Source organism: Mirounga leonina, unplaced genomic scaffold, assembly GCF_011800145.1.
Source record: "Mirounga leonina isolate KUSES-001 unplaced genomic scaffold, KU_Mleo_1.0 Mir_166, whole genome shotgun sequence".
Lineage (NCBI taxonomy): Eukaryota > Metazoa > Chordata > Mammalia > Carnivora > Phocidae > Mirounga > Mirounga leonina.
Genome location: NW_023270418.1, coordinates 1,922,206 through 1,943,163, shown reverse-complemented (window position 1 = coordinate 1,943,163; position 20,958 = coordinate 1,922,206). Strand labels below are relative to the sequence as shown.

Here is a 20,958-nt window from a genome sequence, read left to right as displayed (position 1 = left end):
TTGCTGGATTTCAAAATTTCTTGGGATTGGTGGCCCCTTTCTTCTTCCCATTTCCTTTCTATTAGCAGGGCTATCTATAACAGGCATCCTACACTTGTCCCACCATTGTATTTGGGAAGCAGATTACCTGTTTCCTACTTTTCACAGATCCATAGATGGAGAGGAGTTTTGCCCCCAAATTTATGATACTCAGAGTCACAGTCATACCTGATTTAGATTATTTAGATAATCAGATTTGGAATTTTTCAGCTGATGAGATTGGATAAGATTTTGGACTTTGAGCTGATGCCACAATGGGCTGAGATTTTGGAGAATATTGGGATGAGGTGATTGTATATTGCATGTGGGACAGACATGAATCCTTGGGGACTAGAGGGTGGATGGTGTGGTAAGCAAAATAATGGCTCCCCAAAGATGTCCAGGTCCTAACTGCCAGAACATGTAACTATGTTACCTTACATTGCAAAAGGGATTTGAGCCTATGATTAAATTACAGATCTTGAGGTAGACAGATTATGCTGGATTATCCAGTTAGGCCCAATATAATCACAAGTGTCCTTAAGGGAAAGTCCTCCTCGGTCAACCTCCCATAATGAAGTTACTCTTTCCACCAAAGAAGCTGAAAATCCCTCCCCATGGCTGGAGCCTGCTAGACATCCCAGAGGTAATTGCCAAAGCAAAGAACACACAAAGTAACAGAATTCTTGCCTAAGAAGCCCACATTTGTGGAATAAATAAGTGAATGAGTAGTGAGTAAAGTAGCACATAGGACAGAGGAAATTTTAATTCAGTTAAAAATGTGTATTTGTCACCTATTACGTGCCATGCATGGTACTTGGTTCAAGGGATGTAGGGATGTATCTAAATAGAGGCAGAAGTCTTAATGAAGCATGACCTCTCAACAGTAACTGAGCAGACCTTGTATAAGGCAAAAAGAAAAGTAATTCCATCTGTATTCTCTTAACCACACCCAGCTTAGGAACTTCACCAATCCCTTAATAAGAATAAATGGAAATTAGCATATCCATAGTCTTGTTATGTATCATCATATAATATCTGTAGATTTATTATATACCATTAACAAGACCTAAGTGATCCCTACAGTATATATATGTAAATCTCATCTCTTAATACTGGTCCAGCCATTCTAAAATAATCCTTTTGCCGTCTTGACAAAAGGCTGAGTTAAAAGAACCCTGCCAGAAGTTTTCACAGAGGAATGCCCAAACTGCCTGACTATCATATCTAATCAGGTCACTCCCCTGCAGCAACCTCTGCAAAGGCCCCCACTGCTCTGAGAGTGAAGTACAAAACCACTAACCTGGCACCACAAGCGAGGATAAGAACTACAATCATTCACAAGTATACATGGCCTCCCACCTATCAGAACGGATACCGGCCATAAATCATCAGTGTATCTAAGCCCCTGGATATCAGCTAAATATCAGTTCTGCCCACGGGGTCCAGTGTAACCCAGCCCCTCCCTGCCTCTCCAGACACTTGCCACCCCTTGGCCACACTAGACACCTTGCTATCGGTTTCTGCCTTCAGACCTTCATACACACTGTTTTCCCCGCCCAGAGTGCTCTGAACTCCCACCCCTCCCTACACCAGGCTTGCTATTCATTTTTCAAGTCTCTGCCGACACATCCATTTTCAGGGTAACCTTTACCTGACCACTACTATCTCTTCCACCCTGGTTAAATCAGATCTCCCTGTACTCCTCACTTGGGCAGCCTATACATCTCCTTCATAGTAAGGACAGCTATTGTAATTCAATAATTCCCCGTGCAATGACTGTTTTTTTCACTCTATCCTAGAAGGGCCTGCACCTATCTTTACTTACTCTTGCTGGTAATCCTATGTTGCCTGGGACACAGCACGAGTTCCATATTAACAGCTAGGACTTACTGGGGGTCTACTATAGGTATCAAACACTGTTTTAACCACTTCATTGGAGTAGCTCCTCTAATCCTTATAACAGCCCCATGAGGTAGGTACTAGTATTTTAGATGAGGACACAGGCACAGTAAGGCTAAGGGATTGCCCAAAGTCTCAAAGCCAGTAAGTGGTAGGGTTGGAATTTGATCTCAGGCAGTTGGGCTTTTAAGAAGCACACTACAGTCCCTTGATAATTGAGAACCAAGTAAGCTGCACCCCTAAGAGAATACAGCCATAAAACATCCTCTGTGCTCATGTACCCATTATATAGGAGAGATAAATATATGAATAAGAATAGGTGTAGGGGCGCCTGGGTGGCTCAGTCGTTAAGCATCTGCCTTCGGCTCAGGTCATGATCCCGGGGTCCTGGGATCGAGCCCCGCATCGGGCTCCCTGCTCCGGGGAGCCTGCTTCTCGCTCTCCCACTCCCCCTGCTTGTGTTCCCTCTCTTGCTGTGTCTCTCTCTGTCAAATAAATAAATAAAATCTTAAAAAAAAAAAAAGAATAGGTGTAGATATAGTACAGATACGGGTAAAGATATAGATAACAGTTGAAGACATATCCTGTAAAAGTAATGTGGCTGGCCAATGGTTTCCAAGAGCTTTGCAATTTCACTCAACTTGAGACCCCCACCAAAATACCCAAGGAAACATTTCACCGCCAAACCAAAGAGTTCACACCCATGCCTCTAATACCCCCAGCCCACCCTCAGAACACCCCTCGGTTATCTGCTATACTCTTGACATTTCTGAACATACCTTATGACAATAACACAAGAGAAATCACAGAGGTGATCCTCTGGCACACACACACCACATGAACACTCCCCAGACAGATCCTCCTCCCCAAGTTCCGCCTCCATGCAAAGGAGGAGGTGCCGTTACCTTGAAATAAATATGCTTTGCTGGCATTGTGCAGTCCGGACACCTGAGTCACTCCAAGGGTGGTGTTCATGAGGTCGAGCTCGGTGATAATATCCATCTGCAGGTCAGGGTCTGTCCCAAAGCCCACCACTGAAAAGGAACAGAGAGCCGTCTTGGCTTCAAATATAGACTGTTAGCAGCAAAACAGAACAGAAATTATAGAGGCCTGGAGTGGCAGGGAGTACAAGGGAGCCAGTGAAGAGCTTGTGGAGATGCAACCTTCGGGAGTGGAAAGGGAGAACAACTCTGCTCCACAGCCCCCAAGACACTGGAGTTTCTTTGTCCCTTCCCCCACCCTCACTCCCCGTTCATTATGGATTGAGGATCCCTTATCCAAAACCCTCAGAGCCAAATAGATTCCAGATTCAGAATGTATCATATGTTGGAAAGGTAATATGCCCTAAAAACTACATTTTAGGTAACACCCTAAGCAAAGTCTGAATCAGTACCCCATAATCAAACACAGTATTTCTGGACCAAGAAGTGTGATGTTTTCTTCCAGCTGGCAAAACAAAGACTATACGTAGCCTCTTATCAGTTGAGGTCAAGTTTCGCCACCAAATGAGTCCAGCTCAGGGTAGCTTTTGCTATCCCGTGGGTTACGAAGAAACTTGGGGCTTCCAAACTTTTTCAGATCTGGGGACTGTGGCTACAGGATCGTGGCCCTGATCTACCCGCTTCCCAAACTGATGCAGCAGCAAAACCTGACACCACTGTCACCAGTAAACACCTCCGCGGGGCACTCCCTCCGCATCAGGCACAGCCGTGATACCATGATGCCCAGGAGGGCCATGCCCCTGTTGGAGCAGGGTGGCGGAGGGACTGGCCCAGAAAGGGAAACAAGAGCCGTATGTTCCCTCCAAGGGGATCCCTGAATGGAAAGTTAAATTCCCAGACAACTCTGTTGGAGAACCTTAGTGCAGAGAAACATGGCCAAGAGCCCCCTATCACCCGATCTGAGAAAGGCAAAAGCTGAAAGCTTGTCTCTCACCCAGGGGGCGTTCTGTGCAATGACACACTCATGACTGCAAAGTGACTTCCAATGATAGGTATTAATAAGGCTAGAGATCACTGGAAGGGACTGTGGGCAAGCCGTTCATAAAGGCAGCATCTATCTACACTTAACATCTCAGGAGTGCGATTCTGATTGCACAGTCGGAAATGTTTTAATCAGCTACAGCTGTCAACTTCTGTCTGATGGCAAAGCAGTTGCCGAGGCAAGATCTGGAAACCCAATTTGTCCCAGAGAGGCTGAGTGAATGGATGTTCATCAGGACATCGTGAGCTATTACAACCTCCTCTGTCCTCCCCCGCCTTCACCCCTCACCCCACAGATTTGGGAAAGGAGATCTGCCCTCTCCTTACTCTTTTCCTATGAGGAAAACAGGAGCTGCTATAGCAACAGAAGGTTGGGCTAGGCAGGCTCGCCAAGGCAGACAAAGGGTTAAACTGAAGGCACAGTGCCTAAACTGCATTCTCGGTTTCTCCCCGTCCTCTGAACTAAAGGTTCAATCTCCCCCTTCCAAATGCAGCCCGTTATAAGGCCAGTTTACTCGAGGACAGCTCTTCCTTCTCTCCATTCTGCATCCATTCATCCATGCAGTACCTTTTCAACAGGTATTAGTGAGCGCTTACAATGTAACACACAGTGCCGGGGACTGGAGCTGTCCTCACAGAGCACGCAGTCCTGAGCTAACGAGTGAAGAGGAGGCAAAAAAAAAAAAAAAAATAGATAAGATCATCTGAGATGGCAATAAATGCCATGCAGAAAATAAAACAGAGTCATGGAATACAAAGCAACTTGGGTGGGGCTTTAGAAAGGACATTCAGGAAGGGCTCCTTTGAGCGGAAACCTGAATGCCTGCAGGGCTGGCAGTGGCAGGTGCTGGTGGGGGGTGCGGGGACAGCTTTCCAGGGATAGAGAATAGCCCACTGCAAACCAGGAACAGATTTGGCACATTCGGGCCACAGATAAAAGGCCAGTGTGGCTGGAGCAGAATGGGCAGGGAGAGAGTGGTCGAAAATGAGGCCAAAGAGTAGGGCCTGCTTTGTGAGCCACAGCAAGGAGATGGATATTATCCTAATTGCAATTAGGAAATCATTGGAGGGCTTAAGGTGTGTGTTGAAGAGGAGGAGGAGGAGATGCTCCTACTTTACATCATGATCTCAGGTAAGTTCCCATCCTACCTGCTCATCCCTCACACAGACTCCCTTCACAAAGACTGGTCGAATACCTACTCTGTGCAAAGAAGGACTGAGCCACTGGGTGTCTATCAGCCCAAGTCATGGTGATGTTTTTCTCCAAGTGAGCTCAGATATCAGCAGTTCTGTGATCACCTTGAAAAGGCAGGAAAAGAACTAATATCTCAGTTTGATCTATAGTGTTGTTCACCTATATGGCAAAAATTAAATCAAGAGGGATCTGAGGACCTCCAGGCTGGTCTTTCTCTGGCTAGGAATTCGGAAAGTGAGCTGGGGAATGTGCCCTTAGCTGGACACGAGAAGACAGAAGCGTCCCTGGAGCCCCAGTGCCTTGCACAGGGGCTGACAGCTGGTACGCCCTGAATTTAGGACCTAAATAATTAACTGATGAGTGGGCGCACCATCACTGCTTCGGGTACAATGACCTCCGAGCCATATGCGTATCTAGGGATCCCACCAGACAACAGGATGGCATTCAGGCCAAGGAAACAATCTTTGAAAAAAACTGTGGTTGAGGGGCGCCTGGGTGGCTCAGTCGGTTGGGCGTCTGCCTTTGGCTCAGGTCATGATCTCAGGGTCCTGGGATCGAGCCCCGCATCCGGCTCCCTGCTCAGCGGGAAGCCTGCTTCTCCCTCTCCCTCTGCTGCTGCCCCTGCTTGTTCTCTCTCTCTCTCTGTCAAATAAATAAATAAAATCTTAAAAAAAAAAAACTGTAGTTGACTTGATTATTGGATTCAAATCTTTACCCCTCCAGATCCACACCCTTTGCTGCGGGGCTTTCCAATTCCTTCCACTAGAGTGAAAGTAAACCTCTGCATCCTTTGACTTTGAGCCTCGCCATCTAACTTATTTGGATCATTGGGATGCTTGGGATGTTAGCAATATTACACACGCAGAGGCCTGAACGTGCTTGTGGGGTAGGCCTTGTTCTCTTGCACCTCTGCACCATGATGAAAAGAACATGGCCCCACGGCTCCCCTGGTCCAAGGAGACGGAGACACATGGAGCAGACAACCCACTTGAGTTTGGCACCATGCCCAGCCAAACCAGACCTAGATGAGCCAGGAACAGAACAACCTACAGACATGTGAAACAAAATAAATGTAGGGGTTTTTTTGTTTTGTTTTTTGTTTTTGTTTTGTTTTTTTAAAGATTTTATTTATTTGACAGAGAGAGACACAGCGAGAGAGGGAACACAAGCAGGGGGAGTGGCAGAGGGAGAAGCAGGCTTCCCGCTGAGCAGGGAGCCCGATGCGGGGCTTGATCCCAGGACCCCGGGATCATGACCTGAGCCTAAGGCAGACGCTTAACGACTGAGCCACCCAGTCGCCCCAAAATAAATGTAGTTTTAAGCCACTGAGTTCTGGATGGTTTGGTATGCGATATTATTGTGGCACTAGTTGACCGAAGCAGGGACTAAAGACCCACTATAATCGTCATCCTTAAAATGCTCCCAGACTAGGAGCCCTGCAACTAGACAAGCCTAAAAGGCACCCAAACAGATTCTGTAGAACTAGCAGAACACCCCATTGGTGCCCTTGGATCCCTGTCCCCAAATGAGAACACAGCACACTCCATCCACAAAGTGTTGTGGAAACAACACTAAACCAAGAGCCAGTTTCAGTCCTGTCTCCTCCCCCTACTAACTCTTGGAAAAACAACTTCATTTCTCTGAACCTCACTCAGTTCCCTCATCTGTAAAATGAGGATGATCATACTGCCTCCGGCCTCCTAAGGTTTTGGTGATAACTATGTGAACATGCCTAGCATATACGTGGTGCCCAGCTGGGCTTTGCAGCATTTGTCTTTCATAAGACAGCTCCCTGGTCCTCAACTCCACTGGAATTGTGCAAAACGTACAGATGTCCCCCTTCCTCCCAAGCCCTCCACGTGCCCAACTGACCTGGAAGGGCTTCTCGCTCTGGCTGCGCTTAGGGGAAATCTAAATATTAAGTCTACACTCATTCCTCCTCCTATAGCCCAAAAGTGAAGGGATCCCCCGGTTTTAAGATAACTGTATCGCTCTTGTTATGAAAACATCCCATAAAAACAGAACAAGAGAAATCAATTAGGCTTCCAGATACACTTTTCTCCCCTCCCTTTAATTGGTCTCCTTCAGGATGAAAATGCCTTGTGCCAATAGCAAGATGTGTAAAAGAGAGTACTTTACACACTGCCTCGGGAATCAGAAAATCTATTAATAAGATAGCATTTACGTGGCCTCTCCTGAACCTTATGCAGTATGACAGCGTTGGTTCCATAAAAATAATTTTTTTTTTAACGTTTCTGCTTCTTGTCCAAGCCTGGAGTTCCTGCGCTTTCCAAGGAAACTCTATGCAAGTGCTCTACTTTGGCCACTGCTGCTCTACAAATGGCTGAGCCTGGGAACTGGACTTCAGCAGGATAAAAGGCATCTGGGGAAGAAACATCTTTTTAAAACCTGGAAGGCAGCATGTCACCGTGGCAGAAGCACTAGGGGCCTGGCTCTGGGATTCACAACCTCCACCCTAATCTACACCTGCTATTGTTGGCCACTCCACAGTCCTGCCCAGGGAGTGCTCAGGCCCAAAGACCATTCAGTACACCTTCAGGGTCCTGGGCCTAAGCTCCCAAGCAAATCCTCCTGGGCCTGGCTCACTCCAAATCTAATCTGGGCTCACTGCCCGCGATGGCCCCTGTTTTCTCCTGTTCAACACAGAGAAATAGGATGCTGAAGAGATGCTCCAAGACCTCAGTTGACGGCAGGATTTCACAACCAGTTGATCGGATTCGGACCCCTGGACTCCTGCAAAGATCCCCAAAAGCAATACCCTTGAAGAATATGTTCTAGGCCTGTTCCAAGTCAGCCAAATATTGCACGTAATCACTGCAGGCTGGGGGCTCTGTTCACAGCTCTCTTATTTCAGAGTTAATGAAGAGCCAGGTAAGCGCTGCGAAAAGGAAAAGCTCTCCTTTCCAGCAGGTGGCAGCAAAAGGCAGCAAGAGGGGCCCCAAGGGCTCCCCGCAGCCCCCACCTCCCAGGCCCCCACCACCACCACCATCCTGGCCAGGTGACCAAAACAAACAGGAAAGGGAATTTTGTATTCATCACACAGCCAAGCCATCGGAGAAAACTCGTGGACTTAATACGTTATTACCACTAATAATGTAGCCTTCTAAATTGTCATTATTTAAGTATGTACCTGGAAATCCCAGAGTGATCTTTCACCCAGAAATAACAAGAACTGGAGAACAGCACCTCCTATCTTGCCTCCATTTTACTCTCTTAAAACAAGTTCCCTGAACAATGAGCAATTTAAGCAGCTTCCTGTGACACCTATCATTAGATCTTTTCATATGTAACTGCTACGGCACTGCAGGGTTCCTTTAATTAAAATGTGCCTGATATCATCTATTCATTTCCATTAAAAGGCGATATCTGAGCAGCTCACTAAGTGAACCCCATGTTTATTTCATCCTGGACTGTTAACAGCCCAGACAACAATTGTCCCTCTTGACAAATAAACTTTCCAAGCGGCTGTTTGGATCCTGATAAACTAATCACGACCCAGCCTCTGCTACCAAAGAGAGTGGAGGTTTGATGCAGGAATGGTGGTTCCTGGGCAAATCAAAGAGGCTGCCCGCCCCACCCCACCCCCGCCCCACCGCCGCCCCAGAAAACTGCTGATCAATACCCCTTCAAGAGACAAGACATTGTAAGTGAAGGACTTGAGATATAATTCCAAAACCACCCCCCATACTGATTCTTATGATAATTTTTGTAGAAGAAATATGTGGCCTCTGGTGTTCAAGAAGTGCCAAGGGGCACAGAAAACCCAAGCTCCCTAGCAACTGCCACAACCAATAGGGCAGATCCTCCCATGCTCCCCCGCCTGTGCAGAGGCTCTGCCCTCTGCCTGGGATGCCTTCCCCACTCTGCCCACCTGGAAAACTCCCTGTAAAGCCTTCAAACACAACCCTTATAATGTCACCTCCTGATTAAAGCCTTCCTTGACCATCAACCACCCCTCCCCAAAATTCATTCCTACCATTTCTCCTCTGTATTGCTTTCATTGAAACTTCTTATATTCCCTCCTCTCCTACTACCCCCGGCCCCGCTCCCTCCCATCAAGCTGTAGGGAAAAAAAAAAAAATGTTCTCCAGTTTCTACCTAGATTATCAGCTAAGCTTTAAGTTCCTGGAAGTCAAGGACCAAGTCGTTTTCTCTCTGCATAAGCAATCCTGGCACCCAGCAAGGCGCTCAACTGTTCCTTGAATGAGTGAATAAATACATGAATGAATCTCTCCTACAACAGAATTTTTACAAGATTTAAAGGGGGTTGGTGTGGGGAAGGGAAAAAGACTGTGTTCTTCAAGGTCTCCACTAGCAATGCACCCCGGAGGCACAGTCCATTCCGGATGGGGGCATTTTTTGCCGACTTTTCAAAGAACTAATGAGAACAAAGGATTTAGGCATACCAGTAACGATCTGCACTTGAGGATGTGAAATGACCAAGAAGCTGCCCCCTCCCCCATCTAGTTTCTCTCTCCTCCGTCCCTCCATTAAGATGCCCACCAGCACCAGATTCTCTGGGCACGGGACTGGTAGCCCAGTTTCTGCACTAGCCTTGCCCGTCCTGATTTTCTGGGGGCGCATTTCTTCAAGTGTGCTCTTGGTTTTAAAAGCCTAGCCCATCCCGATGTGCCCCTACCCAAGAAGCAACTATTCTAGACTGGACTGAGCCTTGGCGTCCCTGCAGCCATGGGAAGCTCAGATGAAGACAGGAAAGGGAGGAGGATTCCTTTTGTCCCTGGAGAAGTCCAAACCCGTTGCTTTTCCATTAAGCAACGGGAAAGCTGCTACCCTCTCAGACCTGGGTAAATGGAAAAGACCAGCAGGAAACTCTAGACGCCCAACTTTGTATCCTCAGGCGGGCTAAGTGCCAAAGAGGGGCTCCTGGGGCGCAGGCGGAGGGAACTTTCAGGCTAACCAAGGCACGGCACCCTCCCCAGCCCTTTCCCCATAAACTTGCTGCCTGGCCTGGGATGGAGGCTATGCCTCTAGAAAGGGAAATGCGGGTGGTAAAAGAAGAAAAGATAAAGGGAGGGGTGACTGACTACACGCCGGTTCTGTGGTGCAAGGTCGGCAGCGCGTGCTAAGGCTGGCTAGCACAAGAATAAAAATTCGCCACGCTCCCACCCCCACCCCCAGCATGGGAGAGCTGTATTTTTGTCCATACTGTGCCTACTCCACCCCACCCCACCTTCCCACCTCTACTATGAGACCCGTGGAGAAGACGACTGAGAAAGGGTCTCCAAACCCCATGAGCTATGGGGGCTGGGGGCGAGTGGGAGTGGGTGGAAGGAGGTGCTCTTAGAGTCCTCACAACTGCGTCTCTGAAGGCAGAACGAAGGGGGGACTTCAGAAATTACGCCAATTATCCTCGTCCTCCCTCCACAATCCCCAACCTGCAATTACAGCAAGGGAAAACTGGTTGGGAGCTTGAGAAAATCTCCCTGGATTGTCTCCACGGTTCCCATTCCCCCGAATTATTGTTCGTCCAGGCCTTGGAGACTGGGTGGAGGGGGAGAGAATGCTCCTGGAGTTCCCCTGGGGAGAGTCAAGAGGGGACCAGGCGAGACCACGGAATCCCGCGGTTCGCCCGCAGCCCTCACCCGGTGCCGTGCCCTCCCCGGCCGCAGCCGCGCCTGCCCGCCGGCCGGAAGCGCTCTGTCTGCGGGTGCGACTCCCGCGGCTGCCACTTCCCCGCCCGACCCCGCGCAGGAAGAGCGGTTTCCACCGCACCTTTCAAGTTCGGGGCTGTGGGGCTCACGGGCCGAACCTGCTGTGATTTCGACCCGGAAGCTGGTTACTAGGAGCAGAAGGGTGCGCCGGCTCGGCCGCGCCCCTCACTCCGGCGTCCTCGAGGCCGCGTCTCCAAGGAAGGGGGCACTCATGGGGGCATCTTCGAGCCCGTGAGTCCCACTTCTCACCCTTTCACCTGCAGCAGGGCAGAGCGATCCCAGGGACCCATCCACGCCGCGCCGCCCTTCCCGGACCAGCGCGGAGCTCGTCTCCAGGTCTCCCCACGCCTGTGCGGGCACTGGGCACAGCGGCGCGGCTCCCCCCTTCCCCGGGATGCCTACGACCGCCCCAGCCGTGCTTACCTGTCCTGGCGGTGCACACACAGAACCACACAAGTAAAATCACATCCCTCGGCATCGCTCCCGAGGGTCCCCGCCAAACGGGGCGCGCGGAAACCAGGAGGAAACAAATGCGCCTGGATCCCGAGGCGCGCCGGGCACGGAGCCGCCAAACTTGCTAGCGGGCGGCGGGGGAGGAGGCTCGGCGGCGCGGGAGGAGGCTCGGCAGCGCCGGGTGCTGCGCTCGGGGATCGCGCCCGGCAAGGCGGCCCCGGCCGCCCCGCCCCCAGCCCGCCCCCCACCGCGGGCGGCGGCGGCGCCGGGCTCGGGCCCCGGCCCCCCGCTGCGGCTGCGCCCGCCTCGGAGCTGGGGCGGGAGCGCGGGGCTCGGCCGCTCCTGCAGGTTGCGCTGGGCGCCGGGATCGGGTTCTCCTGCTTGGTCGGCCGAGCTGCGAGGACCCGGGCGGCAGGCGCGGAAGCCGCTACTACCAGGAGCACCGGACCTGGAGTCCTGGGACGCGCGGCCGAAAGGGAGACGCCGAAGACGCCAGGCGCCTCCTCGGCTTCACGCGCTCCAGCCCAGCCGCGCTGGCCTCGCCACTGTCGCCGGCTCTGCTTCGCCGCCGCGGGGGGGGCTGCCGAAGTTGCCACAGTTCATCCCGGCCGAGACGAAGACCGCCGAGCCCTCGCGGGTGGGCTTTTCCCCCCCCGCGGGAACCCTGACCCTGGCGGCGCGACCGAGCGCGCCCAGCCCCTCCCGGGAAAACAATTACTCGCGATTTGCTCAGGCAACTGCGCGGGGAGGGGCGGGGGACTGAGGGGGATGGCGGCTGAGTCCGCGCTCACCCCCTGTACCTCTGTCTCCTCTCTCGGGTGGACCCCTCTCTCTGGGTACACGCTTTGGGAGTGCGGGGGGAGGCCGCCGACGCAGGGGGCACCGAAGCAGGGTCCCCGAGCTGGAGTGAGCTACAGTGGGGGCTTGGGGGGAGTCTATTTGCAAAACTTCCGGTTCCGCAGGGCAATTCCTGCCCCATAGGGGCAATTCCTAACCATGTTTTTTTTCTCGGTGACTTTATGGTTCTGTCAAAAGCCCTACTCAACTTTCATAGTTACGTTTTGGCCTCTCCCGCAGTTCCTCTGGGACCCTCCTCCCACCCCAACACTATTCCCCGGGGAGGAAAGTTAGACTTTGTTGTGGGCAAGAAGGGGAGTCCTCTTCCTACTCTGTGACCCCCTTCCGGACCCCGGGCCTTCCCTATAAAGATGTTCCAGGTTTTGTCGCACTTCCATCCAGGAATGTTATTTATAACCAGGATGCAGAGTCATGAGATCAGAGGTGACAGAACCTCTGATTTATACCAAATGAGCCCCCACGGGATTTAAAGCTCCTCCACTAGCCCACACTGGGCTCCTCTCTCCGAGCCCACCCCACCCCTTTAACATTTGCAATCCCAGGGGAGGACAGGGAAACTTCTTTCAACAGCCCTCCCTCATCACCGGGAAAACCAGTTCCAACGTTTCAGAATTCTGTTCACTGATAAGGATCTGCCCTTCTCACTTCTTGCACCCCCTCTCACTCCCCATATTTCTAACCCCTACATAACCAGGACCCCAGGAGACCCCATTGAAGGTCACCAGATTAGCAGCACTGCTTATTAAGAGAGAAGCTTCCGCATGCTCTTCTGATCTCTGCCCTATTTTTCTGGATATTTCTGTATGAAAGCCACTGTCCCACTTGGCCCTTCACATTGTGGTCCCTTGGCAGATGAAAAAGAACGTGAACGAGCAGGTAATTTGGAGCTCCTCATGGCTGAGGAGGAAGGAGGGAAGTCAACAAAGAAGTGTATTGTGTACTTTAGAAGTTGAGCTGAAAGATTAAGAGGTAAACGGATGTCAAAGCTAAACTGATTCTCCAACTCTTCTGGGATTCAGCTCAAGCCCAGAGGGGATCTGTCTGCCTTGACTCTGTGCTTCGTTACAGAGTCGGGACGTTTTCCTTTGACCTGGAGCATGTTACATTTAAAGCCAGCCTTAAAATCACATATCTTGCAGAAAATAGGATTCCTCAAGTGTAGCTGGGCTTTGTGAATGAGAATACCCACAAACCATGTTGTGTTGTGAGAGCCACGGCCCCTCCCTCCTCGGCAGTTTTTAAATACACCTTAACAGGAGCAGCCTTTAGTGGTTTTGAACTATTGTTTCAAAGGTCCTTTTATTGATGTCAGAAATCCTAGAACCCCTGGAAGTCACAGTGACCGCAGCAAAGGGAAAAGGTGGTCTGGGTAAGACCTTTAGAACTCTCTGGGTCTCTGTAATTAGTTGGTCCTGTGGGACAAGCTTTTAGCGTGTTCCATTAAAAAATAAAGCAAGACATATGTTCTGTCAAAGCTCTGCACCATCACATCCATTAACAGTAACAAGAGTTAATCTCAACAAGGTCATAAATCTTCCTACGTAACTAAGTACGTCAATCTCCTCTAAGTGCATTTCTTGAGTGGGGATTCTGAGTGTGTAGACCTGTTTGGCTAAGGTGACTCACAGAATACGCCCAGCAAATTTCTGTAGTGGCAATGAAGGGACCACGTGGCTGTGCAGATGCTTGAGGTTGGGATATTGCAATGGGACCTGTGCTCAGTGGAGGAAGCAATGAGACTGGGTTTACCCAATGCCATATCCCAAGTATACCCTGTCCTTCTGAATAGCTTCCTTCCTGATTTCTCCAGGAGCCAGGAGCTTCCTTTGATTATCCCTCTGCCTCTCCTTCCTGACCCTTAAATGTCAGCCCTCTTCTCTTCCTCTTGGAAGAAGAATACACTCACTCTTCCGAGTTCTCATTGAGCCTCATGGCTTTCAATACTACCTATACATGGATGATTCTGCAATGTGTATCCCCAGCCGCAGTCTCTCCTTTGAACCCCAGGTTTATCCACCCAACTACCCATTAGGTATCTTACCTGTAATATGACCACATCATCAAAATCAAAAACATTTGTGCTTCAGAGGACACTATAGGAAGTGAAAAGACAACTCACAGAACAGGGGAAAAATTGCAAGTTATATATCTGATTGAGACTTGTATCTATTAAGAAACTATTACAAGTAGACAATGCAATTTGAAATTGGGCAAAGGATCTGGATAGACATTCCTCCAAAGAAGATATACAAAAAGCCAATAAACACATGAAAAGATGCTCAACATCATTAGCCATCTGGGAAATGCAGATCAAAACTACAGTGAGGTATCACTTCACAACCACTAGGATAGCTAAAATCAAAGAGACAGATAATAAATGTTGACAAGGAAGTGGAGAAATTAGAACCCTCATATACTGCTGGTGGGAATGTAAAATGGTTCTTCAAACTGTTAAACATAAAGTTACCATATGATCCAGCAATTGTATTCCTAGGTACACACAAGAGAAATGAAAACATATGTCCACACACTAAGTTGGACGGGAGCGTTCTTAGCAGCATTATGGATAATAGCCAAAAGGGGGAAATAGCCCAATGTCCATCAACTGATGAATGGATAAAATGTGAAATATTTATAGTGTGGAATATTATTCATCAAGAAAGAGAAATGAAGTAATCGTGCACACCATAACATAGATGAGTCTTGAAAACCTACTAAGTGGAAGAAGCCAGTAACAGGGGACCACATATCTTATTCCATCTATAGGAAATGTCCAGAATCAGCAAATCTACAGGGACAGAAAGTAGCGTAGTACTTGCCTAAGGCTGAGGGGAAGGGGAAGGAAGGATCAGCAGGTGACAGCTAAAGAGCACAAGGTTTGTTTTGGGGGTAATGAAAATGTTCTAAAGTTGATTGTGGTGGTGGATGAAGAACTCACAGATTAATATACTAAAAGCCATTGAATTGTATACTTTAAATAGGTTCACTGTGTGGTATGTAAGTTGTATCTCAATAAAGCTGTTTTTTAAAAAAATTTTGTTATGGGAAAAAAATTATAATATGGCCAAATAAGGACTTTTGATTTTTCCCTCCTCCCAAACTTGCTTCCTGCTGCCTTCTAAGGAGACATGACCAGTCTTCACCGGGTGCTCCAACCAAATAACCTGGGGTCATCTTTGACTTGCTTTCCCAATACCCCCACATTCAAGCCAGCAAGCCCTGTCAGTACACCTTAAAGAAAAACCCCAAATCAACCACCTCTTACCACCCTTCACTACTCCCACCTTGCTCTAGTCCATCACTGTCCCTTTCCTGGTCCACTGCCATCAATTCTCCATTATTCCCTCTGCCTCCTCTCTTGCCTCTTAGAATTCACTCGCCCACCCCCCACCCAGCAAAGTCTGCTTTTTAAACCATGTGTTCAATCCCATTCCCTTGCAAAAAATACCCGTGATCTTTCCCACCATATTTTGAAAACATCCCAACATCTTGCCAGACCTCTGCCCACGTTCCCAGCTGTCTCTCTCCCCACTCCCCACCCCTTGCTACCTCCAGATCAGCGTTCTTGCTATACCTCAAACATTCCAAGTTCATACCCTCCTCATGGACTGCTCCCACTCCCTGGAACATTGTTTCCATAAATCTCTGTGTGCTTCTCTTTTTACATCACTCAAATCTCCGCTCAAATGTCAGCTCTTTGGGAGCCTCTACCTAAAGAAGGGGTCTTCTTCTCACTTCCCAGGGGTCTCTCTCTCTTCCTCCTTACCTAGCTTTATTTTTATAGTGCTTATTCTTATCTGAAATAACGATGTAGTCGTTGACTTATTTATTCTGTCCCCCAGTGCAATGTAGTCCCACAAGAGTAGGGTTTTTGCCTTTCTTTTTCATCAATATATCTCCCCGCCTAGAACAGTACCTAGCACATTTTAGGAGCTGGATAAATGTTCATTGAATGACTCAGTGGATGCTCTCCCAGGAAGCAACATGGAGAATGGACATTTCTCACTGGCTATCACCAAGGCAACAGAATGCCTTATCCCCCTGGGGGGACTCCATTGCTGACTCTTTGTGGGACAGCAGATTCCACAGAGGGCAAAGCAAGAAGGACTCTTTGTAGTATCCAAACTGGATCCACAAGCCAGAGGCAGATCCCAGGCAGAGAAACTTTGCATCTCATTTACTGCCCCCAGTCCCCCTCCCCCAACTGCTTTCCTTTGTCCAAACAGCCTTTCAATGACCTTCACATTTACGGACACATAACAAGCTTCCTTATAAAACTGGAGAAAATCAGAGGATATTGCTGTTACAAATTGGATTGTGTCCCCCACAAAGGGTATTTCAGAACCCTCAACCCCGGTACCTCTGCATGTGACCTTGTGTAGAAACTGTGTGTTTGCAGATGTCATTGAGTCAAGATGAGGTCATGGGGGCACCTGGGTGGCTCAGTCGTTAAGCGTCTGCCTTCGGCTCAGGTCATGATCCCAGGGTCCTGGGATCGAGCCTCACATCGGGCTCCTTCCTCAGCAGGGAAGCCTGCTTCTCCCTCTCCCACTCACCCTGCTTGTGTTCCCTCTCTCGCTGTCTCTCTCCCTGTCAAAAAATAAATAAAAATCTTAAAAAAAAAAAATGTACACAAATACAAATATTAAAAAAAAAAGATGAGGTCATGAGTGTGGGCCTTAATTCAATATGGCCTTCTAAGAAGAGGAAATGCCATGGGAAGACAGAGACAGGGAGAACACCATGGGACAAAGGAGGCAAACGGTGAAGTGTTGCAGCCACCAGGAGCCGGAGGACACAAGGGAGGATGCTCCCCTAGAGGCTTCGGAGGGAGGATGGCCCTGCCAACACCCTGATTTCAGATTCCTAACCTCCAGAACTATGACAGTCTAAGTTTCTGCTATGTTAAGCCTTCCAGTTTGTATTGCTATGATATGGCTGCCCTAGAAATTAATACAAGTGCCAATTTGGTAGCAGAGCCTGGGAAAATGCAAAAACCCAAGTCTCCTTCACAAGCCTGGTGGCCCAGCACTCCCTGAAACCATGCACCCCTAACCTTTGTGGGTATTCTCATTTCCTGGAGGACGCATGCAATCATAAAGAGTATGTGCATGAGTATATTCATGCGCATACTTCTGTCTCTGTATGAATATATGAGTTCTACATGGAAAATGTCTACTTCCAATTATTACCTTCAAACTTAAAGGACATCCAAATTAGAGGGACTTACATTTTGCTAAGTTAACGGTTGTCCTTCTGTCTTGCAGCTTCAAACACTTTTTGGACCAAAGCTAGGTATCAACCTGCAGGGAGACGGATAGATGAATCTTTAGAGAGACATATAGATAAAGGCAACTCATAATTCTCCAGATGAAACATTCCTGATCTCTACCATCAATAATTTTGGATGAGTTTCAAGGTTCCGATGACAAGAACCAAGGTGTGCCCATACCCAGGTTTTGTTAACTGTTGTGTAAGAAGCACATGTTGTCCATTCCTATAGACCAAGGAAAAGCAGATATAGTACCCTCCAAAAGGATAGTGTTCCCCCAGAAGCAGGCCTTGCCCCAACCCCAACTGGAATAATAATGGCTCCATTTATTACATGTGACTCTGGCTGGGTTACTGTTCTAAGAGAAGCACTTTCCGTGGATTTAGTCCACAAGACAACCCAATTAGTGGGTTGGTATACCTAGTGGGATTAGGACTAGGACACACAGACCTGCTATGAGAAATCAATCAGCTCAGCCACTGTGGCCCGAAGCAGAAGTGCCCGGCTGAGACCAGCCCAGATGAACTGGTCTCACTATGTGGGATTAGTATACCTATTTTACAGATAGGGAAACCGAGCCATTTGCTAAATGAGCAGCTGAGCCAAGCTTCAAACCCAAGCAGTATGACTCCAGAATTAGTGCAATGAACTGCTAAGCTTCAGAACTGTCTACTGCTTCTTCTGGGATGAAGCCCGTGGAGTCAGTCTCCTGGTTGAGGTCTTGTGGGAGATGAGCAACTCTGTTCCCTGCGTAAGTTTTGACCAGTTGATAAGTAAGAGAGTTAGCAGGAGGCCAAATATGACTTTTATGTATATAGACACAATGCTGGAAGAGACTAGCCTAACGTGGAAGCCCAAATGGACTGGCCACCCGCCCTCCCCAAGGCTGGACCTTCGCGCAGCCCTCAGCTCCCATTGGTGTGGATGAAGCAAGAGTGTGAAAGAGAACTCATTGAGAAATGAGGTCTGATGGCTCTCCCCCTCCTCTGTAAGGAATGGGAAGGGAGTGGAATAAAAGGCCAAAAGAGTTTAAGGAAAATTTCTCACCATGGAAACCAAAAGTGTGGGGAAGAGATGACTGACTCCCCCTCATCAACTTTCAAACTTTCTTCTACCAGGCAGTGTCACTGGGCTGCCCCCCAAAGCCTGTACCCAGTCTCCTTCTCTAGGCCTTAAAATGATACTTTATTTCTAGAAGTCCTATGTGCTCAACACTGTCACCATCACTCTGCAGGAAAGTTAGGAGGAAGGCATCCTTTTATGCCTGCTCACACAGAGTGAGGAGAGATGGAGAAGTCCTCACTGAATTATAGCTTCCATGAGCAGGCCTATGACACAAAGCAATGAATATCCACTGAAGGAATTTCGGGCCACGGGATGACATAGTGAGAGTTTAGAACCAGGAGAGCCTGCTCTATTTACATTAGGCAACAATCTATCCCAGCAGTTCATGAGACCGGCTCTGCCAGCTACATAAAATGGAAATTGTCCTTTCTGATGCTTTTTAGATGACTTTCCAGAGTCGCAGGGCACAAAGATTCTCTTTGCCAACAAAGTAACATTAAACTTTCCCACATTTCCCAGTGGTTCCCTGGGTCTCCTTCTAGTCCTCCTAGTTTATTTTATGACCTGTATCACTGAGGATTCCATCTGGCTTTGTATAATGGAAAAACTCCCAAACAATAATAACTTCAATAAGAGATACTTGATACTCTCTCGGGTAAAAGAATTCTAGAGCTGGGCAGTCACGTTTCATCTGGTGGTTCTATGAATACTCAGGGAACCAGGCTGCTTCCAGATCTCTGCTCTATCATCCCTATGATCCAGGATAGCTGCTGATACTCCAGCCATTATATCCACATTCCAGATAGCAAACATGGAATAGAATAAAGAGAAGGAGAAGAGCATACCTTAGAGTCCCGTGTATCACTTCTACTTATCTTCGGGCAGAACTTAGTCATATGGCCATTCTCTATGTATCTGTTAGTTCTTGCCACATAACAGCCAACCATAAAGTTTCAGTGGCATACAACGCTAAGCATTTATTCTCCCATATCTGCAGGCTGACTAGGAGTCAGTTCATCTGGGCTGGTCTCAGCCGGGCACTTCTGCTTCGGGCCACAGTGGCTGAGCTGATTGATTTCTCATAGCAGGTCTGTGTGTCCGTTGAGTGGCTCTCTCCCACATGCCTTTCATCAGCCTTGGACCAGTGACTTAGCCAGGACATGTTTTTCTCATGGCACAAGGAGTCACAAATGAGCAAGTGGCAATAGGCCAGGTCTCCTAAGGTCTAGATCAAAACGGGCACATTGTCACTTCTGCTCACATGCTATTAAAGGCAAGGGGCAAGAAATACAATCTGCTCATGATGAGGACACACCCCAGATGTGATTCAGGGTTGGGTAAAGAAGTAAAGCCAGTAGCCAATCTACCACACCTGGTTGCCAGGGGACTGGGAAATGTCACATTTGGCTGGGTGACAACAAGCCTAGTTGAAGTTGAAGATGTCGCTAAAGAATAGAAGAATAGAAATCCAGAGAAATTCAGTCTCCACCACTCTCTCTCACATTATACCCACTTTGCAAAACACCAGCACTGGCTTCGTGCGAGTTCATCCTACCCGCACCTCAAGACACAGGGCATGTAGGACTGTGAAGCACTTCCAAGAAGGCAAGAGAGGGGAAGGAGTGCACATCAAGACTATCACGGGCTAGTGCTTAGCAGGACTCTCCACTTTTGAGCAGGTGGGGCCGAGTGATTTTTTTTTATTATGATCTGTGTCAAAGATCTCAGTCAAGAAAGATCAAATTCATGCTACCTCAAAAGCTAGGGCCCGAAGCTCTCTCTGTGCATCTGTCCCCCAACACCCACATGGGATGGACATGGTGGGCATATTGTGCCAATGAGCATCCCTCATAAGTAACCACAGAATCCCTCAGTCTCCACTGAATGAGAGGAGAAGTCATGAGGAAACAAGTAGTGGGAAAAAACCATCCAGCCTGTCCCGATACCCCTGAGCCACACTTGCCCCAGCACCTGCCCTGGACTCTGAGATGGCGCCAAGATCCAGAAACTAACATGGCAGCACTCCGCAGGGCAAGAGTCTCCAGGACCATTCTCCAGCCCCACTGCCATGTCTGTTCCTATCGGTTCATCTCATCTCCATGCTGATTGCTCTAACTTTTCAATGTAACCCCTGGTGGCCCCAGTCACATGAGTCAGGAAGGAGATGACCTGCTAAAGCCCCCCTCTATTTCTAGATTTATGACCTGGTTGGTGTCTTGGAGTTCACCTCAGACATTTTGAAAGGGCTGCTTTCTTACATAAACCAATGCTCTTGCCTCAAGTTCCTCCCCACTCTCATCCATCCATGACACAGAGGCCAGGTGAACATTCCAAATGCACAAATCTGACTCTAATAGTAAATACCCAACATTCATCGGCAGTGTTACATTTTCACATACAAACTTCAGTTGAATAGTCACCGCACCTATGTGAGATGGGTATAAATGTTCCCGTTTTACAAGTGAGAAAACAGAGACTGTGTAAACAAGGAAAGGAGCTGACCCTCAACCCCAAGACAAT

General features: G+C 48.6%; 1 protein-coding gene across 2 annotated transcripts in view; it reads right to left on the bottom strand.

Moving 5' to 3' along the window:
• NELL1 (neural EGFL like 1) overlaps positions 1–11,322 on the bottom strand; it is an 807,199-nt gene extending 795,877 nt beyond the window's left edge. For both annotated transcript variants that reach the window (XM_035012452.1, XM_035012453.1), the window contains exons 1-2: positions 11,214–11,322; positions 2,826–2,954 (exon numbers count right to left, since the gene is read on the bottom strand). In XM_035012452.1, the coding sequence (XP_034868343.1) occupies positions 2,826–2,954; positions 11,214–11,268 (184 nt within the window). In that variant the 5' untranslated portion in view covers positions 11,269–11,322. The remainder of the gene's footprint in view (positions 1–2,825; positions 2,955–11,213) is intronic.
• Positions 11,323–20,958: the final 9,636 nt, after the last annotated feature.